Here is a 21,764-nt window from a genome sequence, read left to right on the forward strand (position 1 = left end):
TCGACTCAGAATGTTGATTCCTACCATATTGTCAAGGTTAAAGTACATAGGAAAATATAGATTTACTATTTTTTACCCCACATCTTGGTACCTTAATGATATGTATCTTTACAGGACACAGATGTAGAGCTAAAAGGAGGAAATCTATACTTACCTTTGTATATGAACCTTCAAGGTAATGTGGCAGTCGATATTATTTAGGCGATATTTTGAAAGTTGATATTTGAGTCCTCGTTATTCTGACACAGCCGTAAGGACAGCCTGGCTGTTAAAAATCATTCCCACATCAACCTTCATTTTTTCTGAGATTGTTTTGCTTCCTTATTTCAAACCAACCTTTTCCACCCACTCAAAGAAATCGACAAACACAGGTTTATGGAATTAATATTTGTGTAATTAGAAGCGTTAACTTTTTTTATGTGAAATCGTTACATATAGCAACAACTCGGCTGAAAGGCTCAAATCTTGTCTGTGAGGTAAAAAAAATAAAATAACATAAAATACAACTTCTTGGGTTTCTGCCTATAGTGTCTCTGCGGGCCTGATTTTCATTCTCGCCACTTTCAGGGAGTAATCGATAGGTCTGAAGGTCGACCAGACCACCCCGTTTTCAATTTCATATGGTACGTTGTTCCTGGGGTCGTACTGACCTCCTACATAGTAGATGCCGTTGAGGTTAGCTGCTTGGCAGTTGTTGTACCACCACCCACCTCCGTACATTTCTGCGCAACTCTCTTCCCACCGGTCATTGTCCCTGTCCAGTGTGCTGAACTTCATGTTGGCATGGGACGTGTACTCTGAATCCTCAGGCGATCCTTCAATTAGCGGGTCCCCAGCTGTGCCATCATAATGAGACACTTTGAGCGCATAGCCCTCAGATTCAGGTCCCACTTGCACAGTGTATTCTGCGTAGGCCTCTGCCCCTGACCAGTCCTCTAGCTCCACTCGAAGGATTGTGTCCCTCTGGGTCAGCAGATGGAGATATTCATTGCCCAGCCAGCATTCTCCACTACCATTTCCGTCCACGTTGCTAAAGCCTTCCTTGTAGTCGTGCCAGGTTCTGTTAAAATTAATGGATCCGTCTTTCCTCTGTTGGACCAAAAGCCATCCTCCAAGATTGGTGTCTTGGTCGCAATAGACTGACAGCACTTTAGTAGATCCTTCTGGTCTGATTGTGAACTTGCCACTTTTGGCACCAGAAGAGTGTTTTTGTTGGATATCAGCACAGTCTAAAAAATATAAATACATGTTGGTCTGGTTTATAACGAGTTATAAGTATACTACACAAAGGCTCAGGAGCCTCTCAAAGATAACATTGATGATAAGTGCATGCACTCATTGTACAAGATGGCTTGGCCAAGAAAAATGAGGCCTGCAGAAATATGAATTTGGTATTATCTGTATGTGTTTGCCACTATTTCTCCGAAGTAAACGTTGCTTGGAAAGTAGCTGCAGCCTTGATGCTGCTCATGGCCCAAATGTGTTTTCTTCGTAAACTATATTTTTCAAATCCAAGTTATGGCACACTCCAAGAATTTGCAAGGCGAGCTCTCTTTCCAACACTTACTTGGAAGAAAGTAGCAGTTGTTTCATGGTGTCAAATAGCATTTTGACTTTATTTGAAAATGTTATCTACAACATTTTCAATTTAATGCATGGTAATATGTAATCCTTTAATTTTGCATCTATTAGATATAAGATAAAGAATGTTCACTTTATGGGGTTGAGGTCTTTATCTTGCCATACTTATAAACCTAGCAACCAAACCATTTTAGTGCCTACTGTATAAGGCAGTCTGCACACGTGGTCTACAGAGGATTAACCCGAAGGTGAAAAGAATGAATTGGCTGCTGGTCATGTGGAGCCTCAGCTATCAAAGACCACAACGTTTGTATCATCTTTGGGGTCCATATCTAAAAATGACCCCAGCTTATGCCGACAGCAAGGCACCTTCACAAACAAGAGCAGTATTTGCTATGGCAAACGCTTATTGACTGACAGTATACAAAATTGTGTTCAGGAAGGAGTTCAAGTGTTGAAATTTGGTGGGGCAAAATGTCACTAATTTTATTTTAAAAACGCGAACCATTAATCTGTTGCGATGTTTGCTTTGTATTGGTTTGCCTGGGTGATTTTGTTGGTGGATTGGGTTTTGCACGCAGCTTACTTCTGATTGGATTTACCTGTCCCAACATAGTCGCCCTGCAAGTTGACAGCTTCTTTCTTCACACTACGAGCCTGAAGATCTGGGTTGTCCTCCCCACTCTCATCGTGCTGGATAGGCCCCAGGTCTTCAAACACCAGGGCACTCTTCATCATCTTGACTTCAAAGGGAGAGCCTTCTTTGGTGTCCCCGCTGCTGACAACTACTGTTTTGGTATGAGAAGAAGAACTGTCGGGAAAGCTAGGAACACCGAGGTGGAGATTACTAAAGTCATCTGTCTCATCTTCACCTAAGTCTGAGAAGACGTCATGAGTAGAATGGATGACTTTGGTGGATGTTGAGCTACTCCCATCTTTAGTGTGACTGGAGCTTGATCCACTGCTTTTACTACTGCCGGTCTGCACTTTGGTGCCAGTCCCACTCTGGAAGAACTCATCCAGGCTAGGAAAGCTGCTCAGGTCAGTGAAGCCATTACCAGAAGTGACCTTCACATTGACGGTTCCGCCACCCACCCCCTTCTCACCTATCCCCAGGCTGCCAAGTTTAGAACATTCATCACCCTCACCACCGGAAAATGATTCTGTGACAACTTCTGTGGGGCCACCTGGGCCATGGACAATTTTTTTAGAAATGGTTTTGGTGCATGAAATGACTCGGCCTTGAGTGGTGACAGTGCTTGTTGTAGACTTATCTCCCCCTGTCAATACAAAGCCTTTCCCATCACCCCCTGAACTGCTCAGCTTGCTGCACTCGTCACCTTGACCCCCAGTGATGGATTCAGTGATTTCTTCTCTGGGTCCATCAGGGCCATAGACTGTTTTCTTTGTGATTGTTTTGGTGCACTGAATGACTCGACCCTCTCTAGTGACAATGGTAGTAGATTTTGAGCCTCCCCCTGTTGCTTCAATGTTCTTGCCAGATGATACATCTTTGGAGCCTGTGTGAATTATGGTGGTTTTGTCAGGGGCGGGACCAGAACCCAAAGGGACGGTCCCCACTCCAGTGCCTATTACCTCTTGCCGTTTCTCTATAACCATTTGGCGTTGTTCAATGTCGGAAAACATATTATATTGTCCGTCGCCAAATTTATCCCAAGTTAAGGCCTTAAAATGTGTAGGTTTGTCATCTTTAAGCAGTCTCATCTTCAGCATAGGCACTTCATTGGTGTCAGGCTGCAGGTGGATAGTGGAAGATTGGAGAAGCTGCTTTTGCATGTTTTCGTAGCTGCTGGTATCCACATTGTATACAACGCCCTTGGAACAGGATCCCTTGCAGGCACGGATTTTGATGTCAATGTCCACCTTTGAAAGGATAAAGAAATGAAAGGCAAAGTTAATGAACTGGGATGGGACAAAAGACGGCAGAAAGAGTGAGAGGAAAACCTGAGGCAAAACATGATTCATGAAGCAAGAGGTTATAATGAATGAAGAAACTGGTAAAGAACATGAAGTCCATCTATGCCTTAGGCAAAAATGAGGACAATGTATACAAGACATATAAAAGCAAAAAAGGAATGAGATTCTGTTGAATGCAAAAAGACAGGAGCAGCTCGCAGAATGAATCATGTTAGAGGTAAAAATGCTAAGGTGAGATCTTATAAAGGAATAACAACAGGGGAAAAGATCTCCATATCTCTTAACCTATATATCTCCTAACCTATACACGATTATGAACGTCAACACTACGATAGCTAGGGCTTACAGCATACATTAGGGTGATTTCCTTTTGTACCTTTCCACGGATACCAAAAGAATGATTGACTGTTTCCTGTTCATGATGCCCTCACCCTGAGTTAACAAGACAGATCTTCTTTTGTTCAAGATATGAAAACACAATATAGTCCTTCGTTCTGATGAATTAATCTTTCAACATCATATTCCACATTGGTAAAGTATGACAGCGTCCATACATGAAGATGGCAATATTGCTACTGCACCTGGTAAACACATACATCTCTAATTTGAAGGCCTTGGTTTCCATAGGAAATAATGCAAATGTTCACTTGAATTTCAAGCAACCAAGAGGACAGTTACATCAGACAAGGTAGGCACCAAGAAACATGGTTAAGTGCCAAAGATCAGATGAGGCAAATATGAAACTTGAGTGACAACTCAACAATGGCATGAGAAAGGTCAGAGATCACAGGGTTTTGAAGTCAATCTCATTATGGCCCCTTAGTGGGGTATGCTTCATGGATGTCCTGGAGCTTCAAGCTAGGATATGCCCTCTGTCTACACCATTCTCTAATCCCTTTTTTGAGAACAGTGGGGATGATTAAGAAGAATTCCCATCTCTTACATCATAAAAAACTGAAGTATCATTCATTCAAGATTATTTTTAACTCTAGAATGGTATGAGAAGAAGGGGCAGTTCAATGTCTACGTTTTTGGAGGAATGTGAATTATTCACCCCATGTTTTAGGAAATTACGTAAACAAGAAGTGACATTAGGTATACGTGTTACACTGGTATTATATGAGGAATGGAACAATTACCTATATTTATCAGCATAAGGTCCCCTCACCAGCCATTAATGAGTGAATCATATCGGCTACAAGACATACAAGTGGTTAGTCCAGTTTCATCAATGCTTTCTTAGGAGTCATTGTAAATATTCATGAATTGTCACACTAAGGGGCAATTTATATATTGGCGGATGGCCTGTTGTTCTGCCAGGGGGACAGAGTAGATTACTCCATCTAACTGGTCGAAGGACTACCCATTAAATTTGTAAATGACCACCAAGCTGGTGGTCATTTATAAACCGCTAGCAAGCACCACCATCACGGCGGTTCCTATTAATGCAAATCACTGTTTGATGCAGGGTTGCTTCAGCATGACACAACCCTGCACTAAATAGGTTTATTTCTTTTTAATATGAAAAAAAATAAGTGCCCCCACCATGCTAGTCATCTCCTACTTCAGGGGAGCATTATTCACAATTTACTGTCCTTCACCACCAAGGTTTGACTGGTGGTGATGGACAGCAAAAAAGCTTTAGCTATGGCAGTGATGGAGTATCACTGTTGTTACCAAACCTAAGGTCTACCCACATTTAAATCAGATCGGTAGACATGCATGTTGCCAGTGTGTACACTCAATCGCCATTGCAACAGAGTATGCACTCCACTAGCATCTAAACCCACACCTAAGACTCTTCCCTGATCATGATGTGAGGAATACAAATAGAATTATATTTTTTTATTCATCAGAAGTTGCTCTCTGTGGGACAGGTAGAGAGCTCAGCTGAGCTGACACTATGTCAGTATTACCTTTTGTAAACAAGGAGTTGATTCCAAATATTTTTCTAATCAGCACTGCAGTCACTTTTTATAATCAGAATACTTTCCAACTGCCCAGGCCACATTTCACTCCCTCCTTAGGATGCAGGCTGTGTTAGAAGGTTTGTCAGCCTCTATTGCACTATGGATTGTATGTTTTAACCGTCTCCACTCCTTAGAAGAGTGAAGGAGTACCACCACTCACCTCCAAGCGCTTCATGCTCTGGACCTGCTGGCGTATGCTGTTTTCCAAGGACTTGATGGTATTCAACTGGTTGACAACTTTAATCTTCAGGACTGAGATTCTTCTCCTCAAATCCTCCGAGACTTGATTATAGAGACCTTCACCACCTGAATAGAGCAGAGGCCCAATGTTATTGTACATTTTTTTCAAAGGGGTCTCTGTTCATCACACTCTGAACCAGGGGTGTAATGGAGGCCCTATCAGCCTCTGCAGTGCAGTGGGACCCCCAGCCCTCCAAGAGGTCCCCAGCCCTTTAAGAGGGCACTATTCAGCTCAAGATCAACACATATCTGTGAGATTTGGGAGACTTAGGGGACCCCATCACATTTCGCACTTGGCCATCATTTTGCTCTATGCTACAGGTCTGAACTCAATCCCACTTAAATACTTGAGTGAAGTTAGGCCAGGAATTTGATAATCATGAAAAATGATAATTGAAAGCATCAGTACCTTTTACGTCTAACACAACCAGCAAACCACAAAATCCCACAGTACTATGTGTCATACTGTATTCCAGTGGTATACTGTGTTTGTGTAGGTGTGTTTGTGTAATATGTGCATTAGTGTGCCCCATCCATAATCCTTAATTGTAGGAAAGTGCCCTCTTTCTTGGCATGGTTACCCCCATTGTCTGCCTGTTGTCAGTGTGTTTGACTGTGTTCACTGGGATCCTGCTAACCAGGACCCCAGTGATTATGCTCTTTCCCTTCAAACTTGGTTACTTATACCATTTACACCCTACATTTGACATAATGGTGACCCCCTGTATGTCCCTAGTATGTGGTACCCAGGTACCCAAGGCATTAGGGTACGAGGGGATCCCCATGGGCTGCAGCATGTATTTTGCCACCTATGGGGAGCCCATGCAAAGTGTATCTGCAGATCTGCCATTGCAACCTGCGTGAAAGGGTGCATCAGGTCACTGCACCAGGTCTGTAAGTCACCCCTATGGCAGGCCCTCCTAGCCCAGAGGGTGGGGTGCAAGTACCTGTGTGTGAGGGCAACCCTGCACTAGCAGAGGTGCCCCAATAAATTTCAGTTCCATTCTCCTGGACTTCATGAGTGCGGGGCGCCATTTTATGTGTGTACTGGACATAGGTCACTCTCTATATCTAGGTACATAATGGTAACTCCAAACCTAGGCATGTTTGGTATCAAACATGTCAGAATCATACCCAAATACTGTTGCCAGTATTGGAAGTATGCTTCTATGCACGCTGGGGATTCCTTAGAAGATCCCCAGCATTGTTCCTACCAGCCTTCTGGGGTTTTCCAGGCAGCCCAAGCTGCTGCCACCCCTAAGACAGGTTTATGCCCTTCTGCTGCTTGAACAGCTCAAGCCCAGGAAGGCAGAACAAAGGATTTTCTTTGGGAGGGGGGTAAAACACCCTCTCCCTCTGGAAATAGGTGTTACATGGCTTGGGAGGGGTAGCCTCCCGAAGCCACTGGTATGCTTTGAAAGGTACATTTTGTGCCCTCCATGCATAAACCAGTCTACACCAGTTCAGTGACTCCTAGTCCCTGCTCTGGCACAAAACTGGACAATGAAAAGGGGAATGACCACTCCCCTGTCCATCACCACCCCAGGGGTGGGGCCCAGAGCTCCTCCATAGGGTCCCTGAGTTCTGCCAACTTGAATCTAAGGTTGGCAGGGACCTCTGGGAGCATCTGAGTGGCCAGGTCAGGCAGGTGACATCAGAGCCCCCTCCTGATAGGTGATCACCTGGTGAGGTGACCAACCTTCATTAACGGCTATTTAGGGTCTCTCTCTTGGGTGGGTCCTCAGATTCGGCTTGCAAGATTCTAGCAGGACTCCTCTGCAACCTCTACTTTGACTTCTACCACTGGAAGAGTGACTGGACACACCAGGAACCGACAATCTGCATCCAACAGAAGCTCCTTCCAGCTTCTGTAACATTTCTCCGGCTGTGCATCCTCTGAGGGTGGCAAGTCTTCAGTCTGCATGAGAAGGAAGAAGGAATCTCCCTTGGAGTGAAGGAGACACTCCCCTGCATCCACAGGCACCAACTGCAACAACGACTGGCTGCGTGGATCTCCTCTCAACCTGAGCTGCATGGATTTTGCATCATGGTTGGTGGTCTGGAGTAGTCCTCTTTGTCCTCTCTGCCAGCTTTCCAACTTTGGTGTAGGTAAGCCTTTGCCTTCCCACGCAGGACAGTACCCTGTGCACCACATCTCTTGCAGCTACCAAAGCTTGTTGGCATCTCTTCCAAGGGATCTTCAGGCTCTCTGTAGCCCAGCACTCATTACTCCTGTGATGCACAGCCCTCTGCAGGCTTCTTCTGCGGCGTGGGGTCCCTTTTCCAGTTGTCCTGCATGGGCTCCTCAGCAACTCCTAGTTCCTCTTCCAGTGGGTCTCCTGTGAGGGCTGCCTCTTCTTCTGTGGACTCTCTGCCTTGTTGAGGGTCCCCCTAGGTCTCCACCGTGGGTTGAGTCCGCCTGGATCTTCCTGGTCCCGGCAGCTCCACTTTTGCCTCACTGCAACTTCTGCCTTTGCCAAGGCTTGTTGTTGGCTTTTCCACGCCACTGACAGACTGCAATCATCCATCCGGCAAGGGACACCAATTGCATCCTACAGGTACTCTTCACCTGCTCCAGGGCTGCATTCCTGAGCGTCTTCCTCTTGCCGTCGACCAACTCCTGCAACCATAGCTGGGTGGGTAGTAGCTCCTGCTCCCCCTGGACTCTTCTGTGACTTCTGGACTTTGTCCCCTTCTTCCAAAGGTCTTTCTCTTCAGGAATCCACTGCTGATTTCTTACAGTCTTGTCTGGGTGTAGCATTTTCTTCTTTTCCTTCCTTTTGGGTGGTTTGGGGAAAATCCGTTAACTCACTCCTTTCTTCCTGGTCACTAGGGGGCACTGTGGTACTTACATTTGGGGTTTCCTAGTACCCCCAGCTCCCCTCTACCCATTCCACTTACCTAGGTGGGAGTTCTGCATTCACATTCCAATTTTTTGGGAAGCGGCCTTAACCACAACTCCCTAACAACAAAGACATGGACAACGAAAACGGAACAAAGCTTTCGTTAACCACTACTTCCTTGATTGGTGCCTTAGCCACGCATTTGCTGCACCACGCAGGGAGTTGGCTGAGGAGGGTGACGTGATCAGGTATGTGGGTCTATTTTAGGGGCGGGCCGGGTACTTTTAGTTTTATATGCGTGGGTGGGGGGTCGGGGTATTTTTTGTTTTAAGGGCAGTTTAGGTTTAGGGGTGGGGGGCTTGGGGTATTTTTAGTTTTAGGGGTGGGGGGCTGGGGTGGTTTAGGTTTAGGGGCGGGGGAGAGGGTTGAGGCATTTTTAGTTCAGGGGCGGGTTGGGTATTTTTAGCTTTTGGGGGTGGGGGGTGAGGGTGGCTTTAGGTTTTAGGGGCCGGGTGGGGGGGTCACGGTAAAGTTTTAGGTGTGGGGGGTTGGGGTAATTTTAGGGGCGGGTGGTTTTAGGTTTTAGGGGTGGGGGTCAGGGTAATTTTAGGGGTGGGGGTTGGGGTGGTTTTAGGTTTTAGGGGCGGGGTGGGGTGGGGGTTGGGGTAGTTTAGGTTTTAGGGACGGGTGGGGGTTGGGATTGTTTTAGGTTTTAGGGGCGGGGTTGGGGAGTTGTGGTGGTTTTAGGTTTTAGGGGCGGGGTGGACGATTGGGATGGTTTTAGGTTGTAGGGGTGGGGGTGGGGGTGGTGGGGTCGGGGTAATTTTTAGGGATGGGGTGTGGGGGCGGGGGAAACCATGCTGGAACCATGCATGCCGTTCACTAATGCCTTTACCAGGAATGCCTTTACAACGAAAAATCGTTGTTAAGGCATTCGTGGTAAAGGCATTAGTGGTAACAACGCAGTTGTTGTTCCGACTGCCATTTTCAGGCATGCGTTGTTACAGCATGCATTGTTCCGACATACATTCAATTTTTTTTGTATATGGTTTACGCTCCGCTAGGGTCACTATTGTCTATTTGCATTTGCATTGTTTTCTATCACTTTTTATGCCTATTTCTGATCACTAGTGTACATATCTAGTTTGTTACTTACGTGCTATTGGAGGGTTGCCTCTCTAGTACTTTTTGGTAATTATGTCATTAAATTAAAGTACCTTTATTTTTGTAACACTGAGTGTTTTTTTCATGTGTGTAATTGCTGTGTGACTTCAGTGGTTTTGCATGAGCTTTGCATGTCTCCTACATAAGCCTTGGCTGCTCATCCACAGCTACCTCTAGAGAGCATGTCTTCTAGACATTGCCTACATTACACTAATAGGGGATACCTGGACCTGGTATAAGGTGTAAGTACCGTAGGTACCCACCACACACCAGGCCAGCTTCCTACACTAATTTATGCAGTTTCACGCATACTGACCTCTATAAGGGCTTCCCTCCTTTTCTGCTCTCCGAGGTTAGGGAATACTGGGGTATTTATGCGAGTCTCATTCTCCTTCCTCTAATTTTCATTTTCTTTCTCTCTCTTCCTCCCTATAGCCATTTCTCTCCCTCTGTCTCTGGCTTCTCTTTCACTCATTTGTTCTTCTGCTGTCTCTCTCGCAGCCCTTCCCTATCTCCTTTGCTCCTCCCTCTCATTCTCTTATTATTTTTCAGTCTCTCTCGCACTCTTTTACACTCTTTCTCTCTCTCACACACACCTTGTCTTCCTATAGTACTTTCTTTAGAGTAGACAGAAAGTTGTTCCTCCCAGAAGTTGTCAAAGATGAGTATGGAATGCAAGGTATATGTATTCTTATTTTTTTAGAAAGGATTCTCGTCACTTTCTAGAAAAAAACCTGCAAGGGAGGCAACTTGTACTGAATTTTGCTTGATGACAGCACAAATATTCGAATGCAAAAATTGCCAAAAGCTGAAGGTCAAATTACTTTTACACGATCAACAGGGTGATTGGTGTTTGTGAAGGAACAACATACTCCCCTGCAAAGAGGGTCTAAATTAAAGTGTAATTCTGCTGTGAACTATTTCCTTTTACTATATAGCTCCTCTAAAATAAAGGTTTCTTTACAGATTCTAGAAATATAAATACTCACTGATTACTCTCACCTGAAGTATCATAATGACACTGTTACAAATCATTATGGACACTTCCAGTCCTGGATTTTTAGATGACAGTCTTATTCATTCTGGGTGCTGTAGTCTTGTCTTAATTCCATTGAACATATTATACTAACACACCTGAAATCAATTATTCTTAAGTGAAAAGCTCAGGACTGTGGGCAGCGTTCAAAAGGATCTGAAGTGAGTTGATTACCCTAAATAAATCATAGTCCCCATGGGCCCAATTCACAAAAGCATTGTAGACGTCAAAAAGTTATGCATGATAGATTTACACTAAGGGTTTGTCTATATTCTGGACTTGCAGAGGCTTACAGTGATCCCTTGCTGTATGCGTGAAAATAAAAGAAAATGATAGATTTCCAGAATTATTCCTATTCCTCCCAGAGTACTCCTCGAAGTGGCCTACAGTATGCCTATTTGAATCGTCCATTTGAATATTTAATTTGTGTTTTACTTTTTCCCAGTGACAAACAATGGGGTAAATATTTACAGTGGAGAAGCCTGTTCCCGTAGACCCCTATGTTTTGCAAGGATAGTCCCATAACAGCTCATTCTTTGCAGAGCAAAATAACTTAGGTGCATATTTATACTTGTTTTGCACCAAATTTGCGTCATTTTTTTTAACGCAATTTCGGTGCGAAACTAACTCCATATTTATACTTTGGCGCTAGATCAGTGTAGCGCCAAAGGTATAGAGTTAAAGTCATTTTTGCGATGTGGAAACCTACGTTGCGTCAATGAGATGTAAGGTAGGCGTTCTTGTGCAACAAATTACTCTATGGCCTTAGCGCCATATTTATCTTCCTGTGCTAAAATCACGCATGGGGGAGGAGGGGTCAAATAATGGTGCAAAGCTTGCTTTGCACCATTATTTAATGCCTGGTTCAGGGCAGGCGTTAGGGGACCTGTGGGCCTATTTCCATGGTGAAAGACCATAAAATAAGCCCAAAGGTGCCCTCCCCAGTCCCCAGGGACACCCCCATCCACACCAGAGGGCCATCGGAGGATGGGGACCCCATCCCAGGTAAGTATAGGTAAGTACAGGTAAGTATTTTATTTATTTTTTAAAGTGTCTTTGGGGGCCCTAAAAGGGCCCTCCTACATGGCACTGGGTGCAATAGCCAAACCCAGGGGACCCTGGTCCCCTGTGCTGGACATTGGGGTGGTGGGCATGACTCCTGTATTTTCTAAGACAGGAGTCATGTAGTATGGATGGTTTTGTGTCAGAAAATGATGCTAGGCTGGTTAGAGTCATTTGTTTTACTCTCACCTGCCTAACGTCATTTTTTGGTGCAAGACCCCCTTCTCCCATACCGCCACTCAGTACTATGAACAGTCCACCATACTGCCCGGTTGGCTGCAGTACTAAGATCTAGGTGCAGATGTTAATGTTCATAGATTGTGATTCTGTGAATCAGGCCATGTGCTCAACATGCAAGAAATGGACCCATTTGCTATTCGTGTGTTAAAATTCTGACACTTTGAGGGTATGCTTGTGTGGATTTCTATAGCAGTTCTTTCAACAGATTCAAAGCACACTGACCTCTTGAAAATACTTAATTAAAAGGTAAGTTTAATAGATTTCATTCACACCGTGTACATGCTGCAATTTTCTGATTCCTACAGACATGTTTGGTGGTAATACCCCTATTCGCTGCATGCTTTATATTCACACCGAGGTCAATTATGGTGAGGGTGGTGTTACTTACTCTGGCCTGCGACCAGGTTTTCTTTGATTAGATTGTAGGTTTCTTTGGTCGTTAGGTCGGCACTCTTGTACGTATTTTGGTTGTCGACCAGTGCTTTCCGAACAGCGTCCATTCTCTTCCCAAATTCCTTATCCTTTTGATCAGCAAGTCCCTGCATTCGGCAGCCAGATGGACATTTTGAGCCCTGCATTTGGTAAAGTAGAAGAAAAGGTATGAAAATAGAACTGCAAGCCCCTAATGTTTTAAGTTCATAAAAGCACAGAGATGTGACCTGTGACACCAGTTGAGAGAGTGTGCAATGAGTAATCCCAGGTGTGTGGGTGTTTCTGTGTATCTGTACCTATGTGCATGTGTGTACCTGTGTGCGTGTGTATGTGGGAGAGGGTGTGATATGCAAGCTCATGTGTGTTTATGTAAGTGTGTGATCTGAGAAACAAGGGGGTATATTTATACTCTATTTGCGCCAAATTTGCATCATTTCTTCTTACCAAATCCGGCGCAAACTTAACTCTATTTATATTTTGGCGCTAAACATGTCTAGGGCCGAAATATTGGAGTTAAAGTCATTTTTTGCTTGTGGAAAACTACCTTGCGTCAATGAGATGCAAGGTAGGCGTTCCCGGGAAAAAAATGACTCTAAGACCCAGGCGCCTTATTTATCCTCCTGTGCAAAAATCACGCACGGGAGTGAGGTGGACCTAAATAATGGCGCTAAGCATGCTTAGCACCATTACTTAACGTCAGGGTCAGAGAAGGCATTTGGGGACCTGTGGGCCTATTTCCATGGTGGAACACCTTAGAATAAGCCCACAGGTGCCCTCCCCAGGACCCTGGGACACCCCCACTCACACCAAAGGGACAGCGGAGGATGGGGGACCCTCATCCCAGGTAAGTATAGGTAAGTAGGGGTAAGTGTTTTGTTTTGTTTTTTAGAGTGCCATGGGGGGGCCTAACTTGCCCCCTCTACATGGCACTGTGCCCAATGGCCATGCCCAGGGGACATAAATGGCTGGGGGGCATGGCTCCTGTCTTTACTTAGGAGTCATGTCCATGGGGGTTGTGTGTTTGAAAATGGCGCTAGTCAGGTTAGAGTGATTATTTTGACTCTAACATGGCTAGTGCCATTCTTTCACGCACAACCTTCAGTTTTCCCTACGCCTCCCCTACCTGGTTAGCATCATGTATTTGACGCTAACCGGGCCTTAGTGCCGGCTTGCACCATTCCTTAAATATGGCGCCAGGCTGGCGTCCTGAAATGGCGCTAGCCGACGCTATACTTTTTGATGCAAACCTGCGCTAATGCAGGTTTGCGTCAAAAATTATAAATCAGGCCCTAGGAGTGTGTGTAAACTGTGACCCAGTTGTGCATTTGGCTGCTAAGTGACACATTGCATGTGGGTGGTATATGAATATGATCCCAGGTGTGTGTCGTCTGTGACCATGGGTTGGTGTGATATGTAGCACATAGCTTGCAAGTGTGATATTCGGCGCCAGCTGTGTGTGGGGATTACGTAGCACCAGTTGACAGTGTTAAATATGATAGCATGTGCATTGCCTTGCTACTTTTTGAAAACCATTGAATGGACAAAACATGGACACCTTCATTCTCTTGAATGGTTTTATCTATGCAAGAAATATGTTATCTGATGTTGTGTACAACTATTCCCTTATTAGAAAAAAGGGCCCGCATAGACCAAACTACAATGTCCACTCATATGAATGAATTTATACTTGGCTTTTTTCCCAACAATCCCTTTTAGAAAATGAGGATTTCAAAATGTGATGCATATTTACTTCACTCTGATTGCTAATAATTGTATTGTCAATACATTTACTAAGAAGAATTTTATTGAAGCAGTAACTTTATTTTTCGTTCTCTGCACTAAGAAGTCTATTTGTCTCTATAAAGGGCCTATGTATCTCATTCACAGACATTAAAGTACAATCTGCTTCTCAGAATAACGACAGTAGGATGCCACACGTTGGCGTTATAGTTCCAATTAACTATTAGGTCCATAATTTTGGACATACACTTCATTAGAAAGCCAGAGATTTACCTCAGGTGATCATGTCTGCACACTGTCCTTAAAGTGAAAATGTACATTTTGCAGGAAAGTACACTTCCAACATTTCTAAAGCTCCTGCATTGCTCGAATTGTTTTGCTCTGTAGCACAGTCTCCTGTAATTCCACGAGAGGCGGAAGGTGGTTGTATGGCTTGGGGCTCATGCCCTTATTTGTATATTGTGATGCGTAGAAAAGTTTCTCATTCCACGTAGTACCAGTATTGAAGACTATGGTGCCAATTCACTAAGGCTGTGGTTCTTAACCTGTATTCTGGGAACCCCTGGGGTTCATGACACCTACAAAGGGGGTCTGCGGTCTCCTTATAAAATGAAATAATATTAACTGGTTAATAAAGTGCATGTGAATAAAGAACCAAAGTGTAAAACTAAAAATTTTAAAATGTTCTGTAAGCATGAAGGAATTTGAAATTGGAAACTAAAAAGTAAGTTGTTATCCTCTGACTGATTAGTGGGTACAGTGTAAGTGCATCAAACAGAATATAGGGGGTTATTACAACTTTGGAGGAGGTGTTAATCCGTTCCAAATGTGAATGTAAAGTGACGCATATACCACCAGCTGTATTACGAGTCCATTATATCCTATCGAACTGGTAATATGGCTGGTGGTATATCAGTCACATTTGGGACGGATTAACACTTCCTCCAAATTTGTAATAACCCCCATAGTCTGGACAAATGAGTTTAGAACGGCTTCAGCCTTCCCATTAAAATTACTTTTTGTATATATTTTTGTGAATTAAATCAAATATTATTCATATACCTATTTGTTTAATGAATGCTTATTTTTGTGGTTTAAATAATCGAAACTGTTTACAATATGGATTCAGAGGGGTCCCACAATTGAAACTATGATTCAGTGGGATTCCTGGGATTTCAGTAATGATTAAGTAATGGTTCTCAGAAGTCAAAAGGGTAAGAACCACTGCACTTATGGGTGATTGAAGTAACACTACATAGGTACTGCTTCAAGCACTCATAAATGCTTTAGTGAATTGGTCCCAAAATGCACATTTCCCCATTCATAAAAGTGCATTCTATGTGCTAATTGCCGATGAATAGTTGGTGAATATTCAGCTTTACAAGTTTTGGGGAATTATTCACCAAAGACATGTATGAGTATGTGGAATTGTGCCACAGGAGTACCACTTCATATACTCATATATGTCTTTGTGAATTGGTCCATAATATTTCTTACTTTCTACGTATTATTCTGCTCAGAGAATGTCATTATTTATGTTACTTATGCTTGACATAAAGAGAGCCTAAGGGGGGTTATATATTTTGGTCTGATGTTAGTAGAGTGCTTTTGGATTCAGTAAAACAATATCTATCTATCTATCTATCTATCTATCTATCTATCTATCTATCTATCTATCTATCTATCTATCTATCTATCAATCGTGTGTGTGTGTGTCTGTGTGTGTGTGTGTGTGTGTGTGGACGCGTGAGAGAGAGAGACTTTCAGCCAGCCCTCTTCATCACTGGTGCTGTTGTGTTATTGACATTTTTATTCCGTCAACTACAGAATACATCATGGGTCAGTGGGCCAACCTACTTCATTTATTGGCTGACATCACTGTGAGTATGGCAATCTATCCTTTCACAAGGTGCACAACTTTTCTGCAAAGTAACTCCCTTCAGTTCCAGGGACTATTATGTCAATGCGTGTGCTTTTATGAGAAGAAAAAAAATGTTTTCCTTTATTTCCAATGATTCCTTGGTATGTGTGAGGGCCTGGCAGCATCCCACATCAGTGTTTCATAAAACAAAATGGCAAATCAGGCATTAAGGATTGCAACGCCAGATCGACTGGTCTTGCCGCTGCTTAATTTATCATCTTTTTTGTCAATATTTGAAAGTTTTGTACATGTAATTAAGAGTTGATCTAATGTGTACTCAGAATATTTCACCCTTGAATGTTATGCTTGTCTGATTAGTGATTGTGTTTACATTTAAAAGATAGAAATCCAATACATGCCTTTTTCTATGCAAAATAATAAGATATGGATGGTTTGGGGGAAAACCCACTGTTTCAATCCCATAGTCGTCGGGATGTCCGCTTTTTTGCAAATTAAATGTTAGGCAGGTATGCCTTCCATGCCTATTTGTTTTTCCAGACCGAAACGCATGTATTTGACAGACATCTCAAATAACATTTGATTTTTCAAATACATCTTGAACAAAAATGTGCGAGGAATCTGCGTTTCTTGCATAAACTACAATTAGGAAATTACACTAGGTTCTGTTGCCTTCAGTATTACCAACCTTGCATTTTCAAATGTGTAAAACCTGAAGGTTGGGAGCATAATCTCAAGTGTGCTATTGTGATATTATTGAACACACACATATTCCTTTCAGTCCCATTTAGGTGAAATTCCCTTTCTTCATTGGATACCCAAACCTACCCTTCTCCATGTACGGTACAAGCATTGTTAAAATTTCACGAATGTCAATTATTTTTCAGTCAGCACAGGCTTCTGTGTACAAGTGAGTATCACGCTGTGACAATTTGCTTCTATACTGTCAGCCCAACAACAAGGCATGCCGTTTTATATGAAAATATTGAACTAAAAGTAAGAATCTACTTTTCAAATCAATCCTCCTGTTTTCAGAATCACAGTGCAAGCTCTCATGGGGAATTTATCCCAGAAATGGTCGGATCTCCCATTTGCCACCGGCTGTAAAATGCCCTCAACATTAATATATCAAACATTACAGATGAGCAAAACACACCACGCCATAAAATATGATTCCATTAGACTGTGAACTGACACCACCCATATACAACTTTGGCTAAAATTACAGGCTTTGCTAGTGGGGCCGTACATAACGGACAATGGCTATGATAGAAATTAAGATTAGCTATTTATTATCTTGACTTCAATTTCAAAACCAAAAGCATCTCCAAGTACCTGAAATGTAAGCAAGGTATGGCTACTAAATACTCCTGTGATGACCTTGAAGTAACCTTAGCACAAACATAGGCAAACACCTAAGCCACCTTCAAAGAAGGAAAATAAACCCAGGACCCTAACCACACATAGCATAGATCTGACTCAAGCGCTACAAAACCATACCCGTGGACTCAGAATGGCACTTTGATGATAGCAAACATGTACAGGTTTGGATATGCATTAATTCTTTATCAAATGCTACAAATGGACAATTGTGTGTCTTTGCGAACAAAGCTATCCCTTCAGGAAATCTGGTATGGTGCATTACTTGTTTATAATAGAAAAGCACACACAAGACGAATCTCACATGTAATACAGCAAATTATTTTGACCCTGACTGCGTTAAGTAGGAGTATGAAAGTTAACTATTATTTTCCCATCTCCTGACTGATTGACTACGAGACCTCGTTGAATATGAAATGCATCCCAGGCATCTGCACAGTTAAAAACTCTTATATAATTAGATCTCAAGAGACCTTGTGACATGTGTAGATGGATTAGTAAACTTACTTAACTGATGCTGAAGGACAGTATATTAACGAATTTAGACTTCAATTTACAAGAGCCCTTATGGTGTCTAGATTTTTATTTGTACATTTGCACCAGCGGGGGTGATTTTTGTGTGGTTTTCTATTTTTCCTATAGCATATGCAGTGACTTGTCACAGACCAGGTTTCTTCTGTACATTTTCCATGTCAGTTAGAAGGGTAATAGGAAGTAATTTCCAAGCTTGGGAAACTGTCAGCAGCCATTGGACAGCATCAGTTCTTAGGTTTGATAGTAGTAACTGTTGTGCATTTACTATCACAGTACTGAAGACCTAAGCTGCCTGACACAATTATGAGGACTCATTCCGATATTAGGAGGCAAAGGGACCAAGATGGGCAAAAGATGAGTGTTATGATAGCTGCAGTTACATTCACAAGGAAGGCCTGGGCTTGCATTTTTGATTACATGTTAATTTTAAACACTGAAAAGGTTTAAAAAAAAAAAGAATTGTTGGGACATCCCATTTCATGAAATGAGAGTATCAAGAAGTGATGACTGAAGCTTTGTTCCGTTGGTGTAGTATGGTCTATAATAGAAATGGGCTACTCTCTTACCCAGTCTTCATCAGCGCAGATACCCCAGCTCTTCTCCTGCTTGCACTGCGATTGTGCACCATGGTCGACGACTCTTGGGCCCCTGCCGGTAGCTCCTGCCTCATCGAATGTTGTGCCACCTTCCTCCGACTTGCAAAAGATAAGAAAGGAGCATTGAATTGGCAAATTATTATACAATCTGACTTACAACACTCCAAGTATTACAATAAAAAGGAGCAATTAGGGGTGAGGATTTCCCATCGTTACCAGAGTATCATATCGGTTTGTGCATATAGATACATTTCATTTGAAGAATGTTCTTATATGTGCAGGAGGTGGTTGTGTGTGCTACATTGTGTGGGGCAAGTGGCAGATGTTAACCAGTGCAAAGAAGCTTTTCATTGATACAAAGATTAGGTACATTATGGATGGTGTCGGCCTCTGTACTCTCCTTTTGCATATGGTTAGCCCTAGTCTTTAACAAGAGAGGCAAGCTAATTGATGATGGTATGAAATGTGGCTGGATTAATTACCATAGGTTCACGTTACTTCTAGCATTTCCGTCTATCATTTTTTTGCTGTTTAATTAAACTCTCTTAAATGGCAGTGGTACGTGAAGCAGAGGGTCTCCTTAAGTGAGAAGGATATGTCAAGAGGTGAATCTCAAGCTTGCTGTGTCATGGTACCAAACCTGCCTCTCACTGATGAGGCCCAACAAAACTAACACAAGTCTGATGCTGCTTGTGATCCTGTTAACAGTGAATTGAATTGTATTGTGAAGATTTTGGCTTTCCTCCAAGGAAATAATTAAAACTCATTAGGTAGTCATGGCTCGATGTACGATGGAACAACGCATCCCTTTACCACACATGCCTTTCCCACACATCATTTACAATGCAATGCCTTTACCACGCATGTTTTTAACACGCATATCCCTTTACCATGCATACCTTTACAACATAAGTTAAGTGTATGGTCAGATAAGTGAAACCCATATATATATTTATATTGTTAGTAATTGTAACTCTCTCTTTTTTAAAAATTATTTAAAACATATTTGTTTATTGTGGCAGACCTCCCACTGTGCTTTTAAAAAAATGTTTTACTCTCCCTTTTTTAATCTTATCACTCTATATACCTACCCACCACTAAACACTAAAAACACCCTAACCACCCAATACTTCTATCCACACCTAAACCTTAAAAGACCCTTACCACCCTGTACCTCAACCCAGCCCTTAACCCTAAAAATACCCTTACCACCTTATACCCCTACCCACCCCTAAACAGTAGAAATTCCCTTACCAGCCTATATCTCTACCCACCCCTAAACCCTACAAATATCCTTGCCACACTGTACTAATGCACAAACCTAAACCCTAAAAATACTCTTACCATCCTTCACCGACCCCTAACCCTAAAGACACATTTACCACCCTATACCCTTACCCACCCCTAAGCCCTAAAAACACCCTTATCACCCAAAACCCCTACCAACACCAAACCCTAAAAACGTCTGACCTCCCTACACCTCTATCCACCCCTAAACCCCCCAAAATATCCTTACCACCCTATATCCCCACCCAACCCAATCCCTAAAAATCCTAAATCACCCTATGCTTCTACCCACCTGTAAACCTTAAAAATACCTTAACCATCCAATACTCCTACCCATCCCTGAACCCTATAAAACACCCTTACCGCCCAATACCCCTATCCAGCACTAAATCATAAAAACACCCTTACCACCCTTTACTCCTTCCCATCCCTAAACCCTAAAAATACCTTTATATTCCTATACTCCCACCCAACCCTCCACACCACCCTATAACCTTACCCACCCCTAAACCGAAGTGTGTGTATATACATGTGTGTATATGTACACCCAAACACATACATACACATACTTACCTTAAATACACGTACCTTTCCTGGTAAAAGCATGTGTGGTAAAGGTATATGCGTAGTAAAGGCATTGAGTTGTAGAAGCAATTCATGTTAGAAGATTGCCATTAGGTATTGCACTAAAAGCAGTTGTTTGAAAAGACACATTTCATGGAAATTATGTATAACCACGAATTACTTCTCAAAATCTGAACATTCGCAAATTTGCAACTTTAATAGCTGAACATTGCAAAACCCTCCAATGCTACACAACATTTTTGCTTATTTAAGCGATATAAACATGTTTTCATTACAACTCTACCTCGTGATTAATAAAAATGAACATAATTTCAGTTCCGTTCACTACAGTTTTTAAGACAACTAAAAGCAGCTAATCATAAAATATACAATATATACAGGTAACGTGCACCATGGTCACATAACACCATTGTTTGCATTTTGATTACATTTATATACCACTCGACTATCAAGTCACCAGAAAAAAAAAACCTTCATAAACCCCGGCGTCTAGGTCACAAGATATAATAAAACTAATTTATTACATATCATAATTTCCACTCAAGAAAACCTTACTCGTCAGACGCATGAAAACTATTCATTCTTTCTCTACCCTCTTGAACTGGCACGAATAGCCATTTTTGTTATGACTTCACAGAAGAGCGCACACACGTGACCTTCTAAGACCTTACATACGTGTACGTAATAAACTCCAATTCATTTGTAGGTCTTTTTGTTTCCGTATTTCGCACAGTTATGAAAACGATGTCTGGTCTGCAACTGTGGCCTAGATTTGGAAGCCTGTCAGAGGTCAACTTTGCAAAAATACATAAATCGAAAAAGAGAGCTCATACCCATACTGTGCCAGTCATGCAGAGCAGCACACAGATGGCCGTTACTCGCAACATCTTGTCTGTGGGACCCGCTGAGGGCTTCGGCTCCAGTCAAGTGATTCCTATCTTTCAGGTGACATTTAAGTCATAGTTTGGGAGATGCGATTAATCATTACACGTCCTCCCGTTTACAAGGCAAACAGCTCCTCGCCACCCACCTAGGCTGGTGACATGGTCCCTATTGCACAATGTTCGAAGGTTGTTCGTTTACGTTTGCTCCGGGTGACCTTCTGTTCTTTAAATATTTTATTTCTGTGTCAATAACTTCGGCAGCACGATCAGCAAAAATACTGAATCTTAGTTAATAATATTGGTACATACACGGATCCTATGAGTAAGATGTCACCATCTTCACAGGGTCTGAGGATACTATAAATGGGTTGTT

At 42.6% G+C, this 21,764-nt stretch overlaps 1 protein-coding gene across 1 annotated transcript; it reads right to left on the reverse strand.

Annotated features, from left to right (window-relative positions):
* Window positions 1-372: 372 nt before the first annotated feature.
* On the reverse strand, window positions 373-21,470 carry FGA (fibrinogen alpha chain). Its single transcript, XM_069242930.1, has 6 exons — window positions 21,341-21,470; window positions 18,606-18,734; window positions 12,463-12,646; window positions 5,650-5,795; window positions 2,184-3,465; window positions 373-1,229 (listed from the first exon to the last, which is right to left on the reverse strand). Exons 1-6 carry the CDS (start codon window positions 21,392-21,394, stop codon window positions 523-525), a joined length of 2,502 nt encoding a protein of 833 aa, XP_069099031.1. The 5' UTR covers window positions 21,395-21,470; the 3' UTR covers window positions 373-522.
* Window positions 21,471-21,764: the final 294 nt, after the last annotated feature.

This window comes from Pleurodeles waltl, chromosome 1_2 (genome assembly GCF_031143425.1).
Source record: "Pleurodeles waltl isolate 20211129_DDA chromosome 1_2, aPleWal1.hap1.20221129, whole genome shotgun sequence".
Lineage (NCBI taxonomy): Eukaryota > Metazoa > Chordata > Amphibia > Caudata > Salamandridae > Pleurodeles > Pleurodeles waltl.

Excerpts from the sequence above, each read along its gene's own strand:
- FGA (XM_069242930.1), bottom strand. The coding sequence starts at position 21,394 with ATGTTGCGAGTAACGGCCATCTGTGTGCTGCTCTGCATGACTGGCACA. Across the intron at positions 12,647-18,605 it reads TCTGCGCTGATGAAGACTGG|GGCTCAAAATGTCCATCTGG; the intron begins GTAAGAGAGTAG and ends TACCAAATGCAG. Across the intron at positions 5,796-12,462 it reads AAACCTGGTCGCAGGCCAGA|GTGGTGAAGGTCTCTATAAT; the intron begins GTAAGTAACACC and ends TGCTCTATTCAG.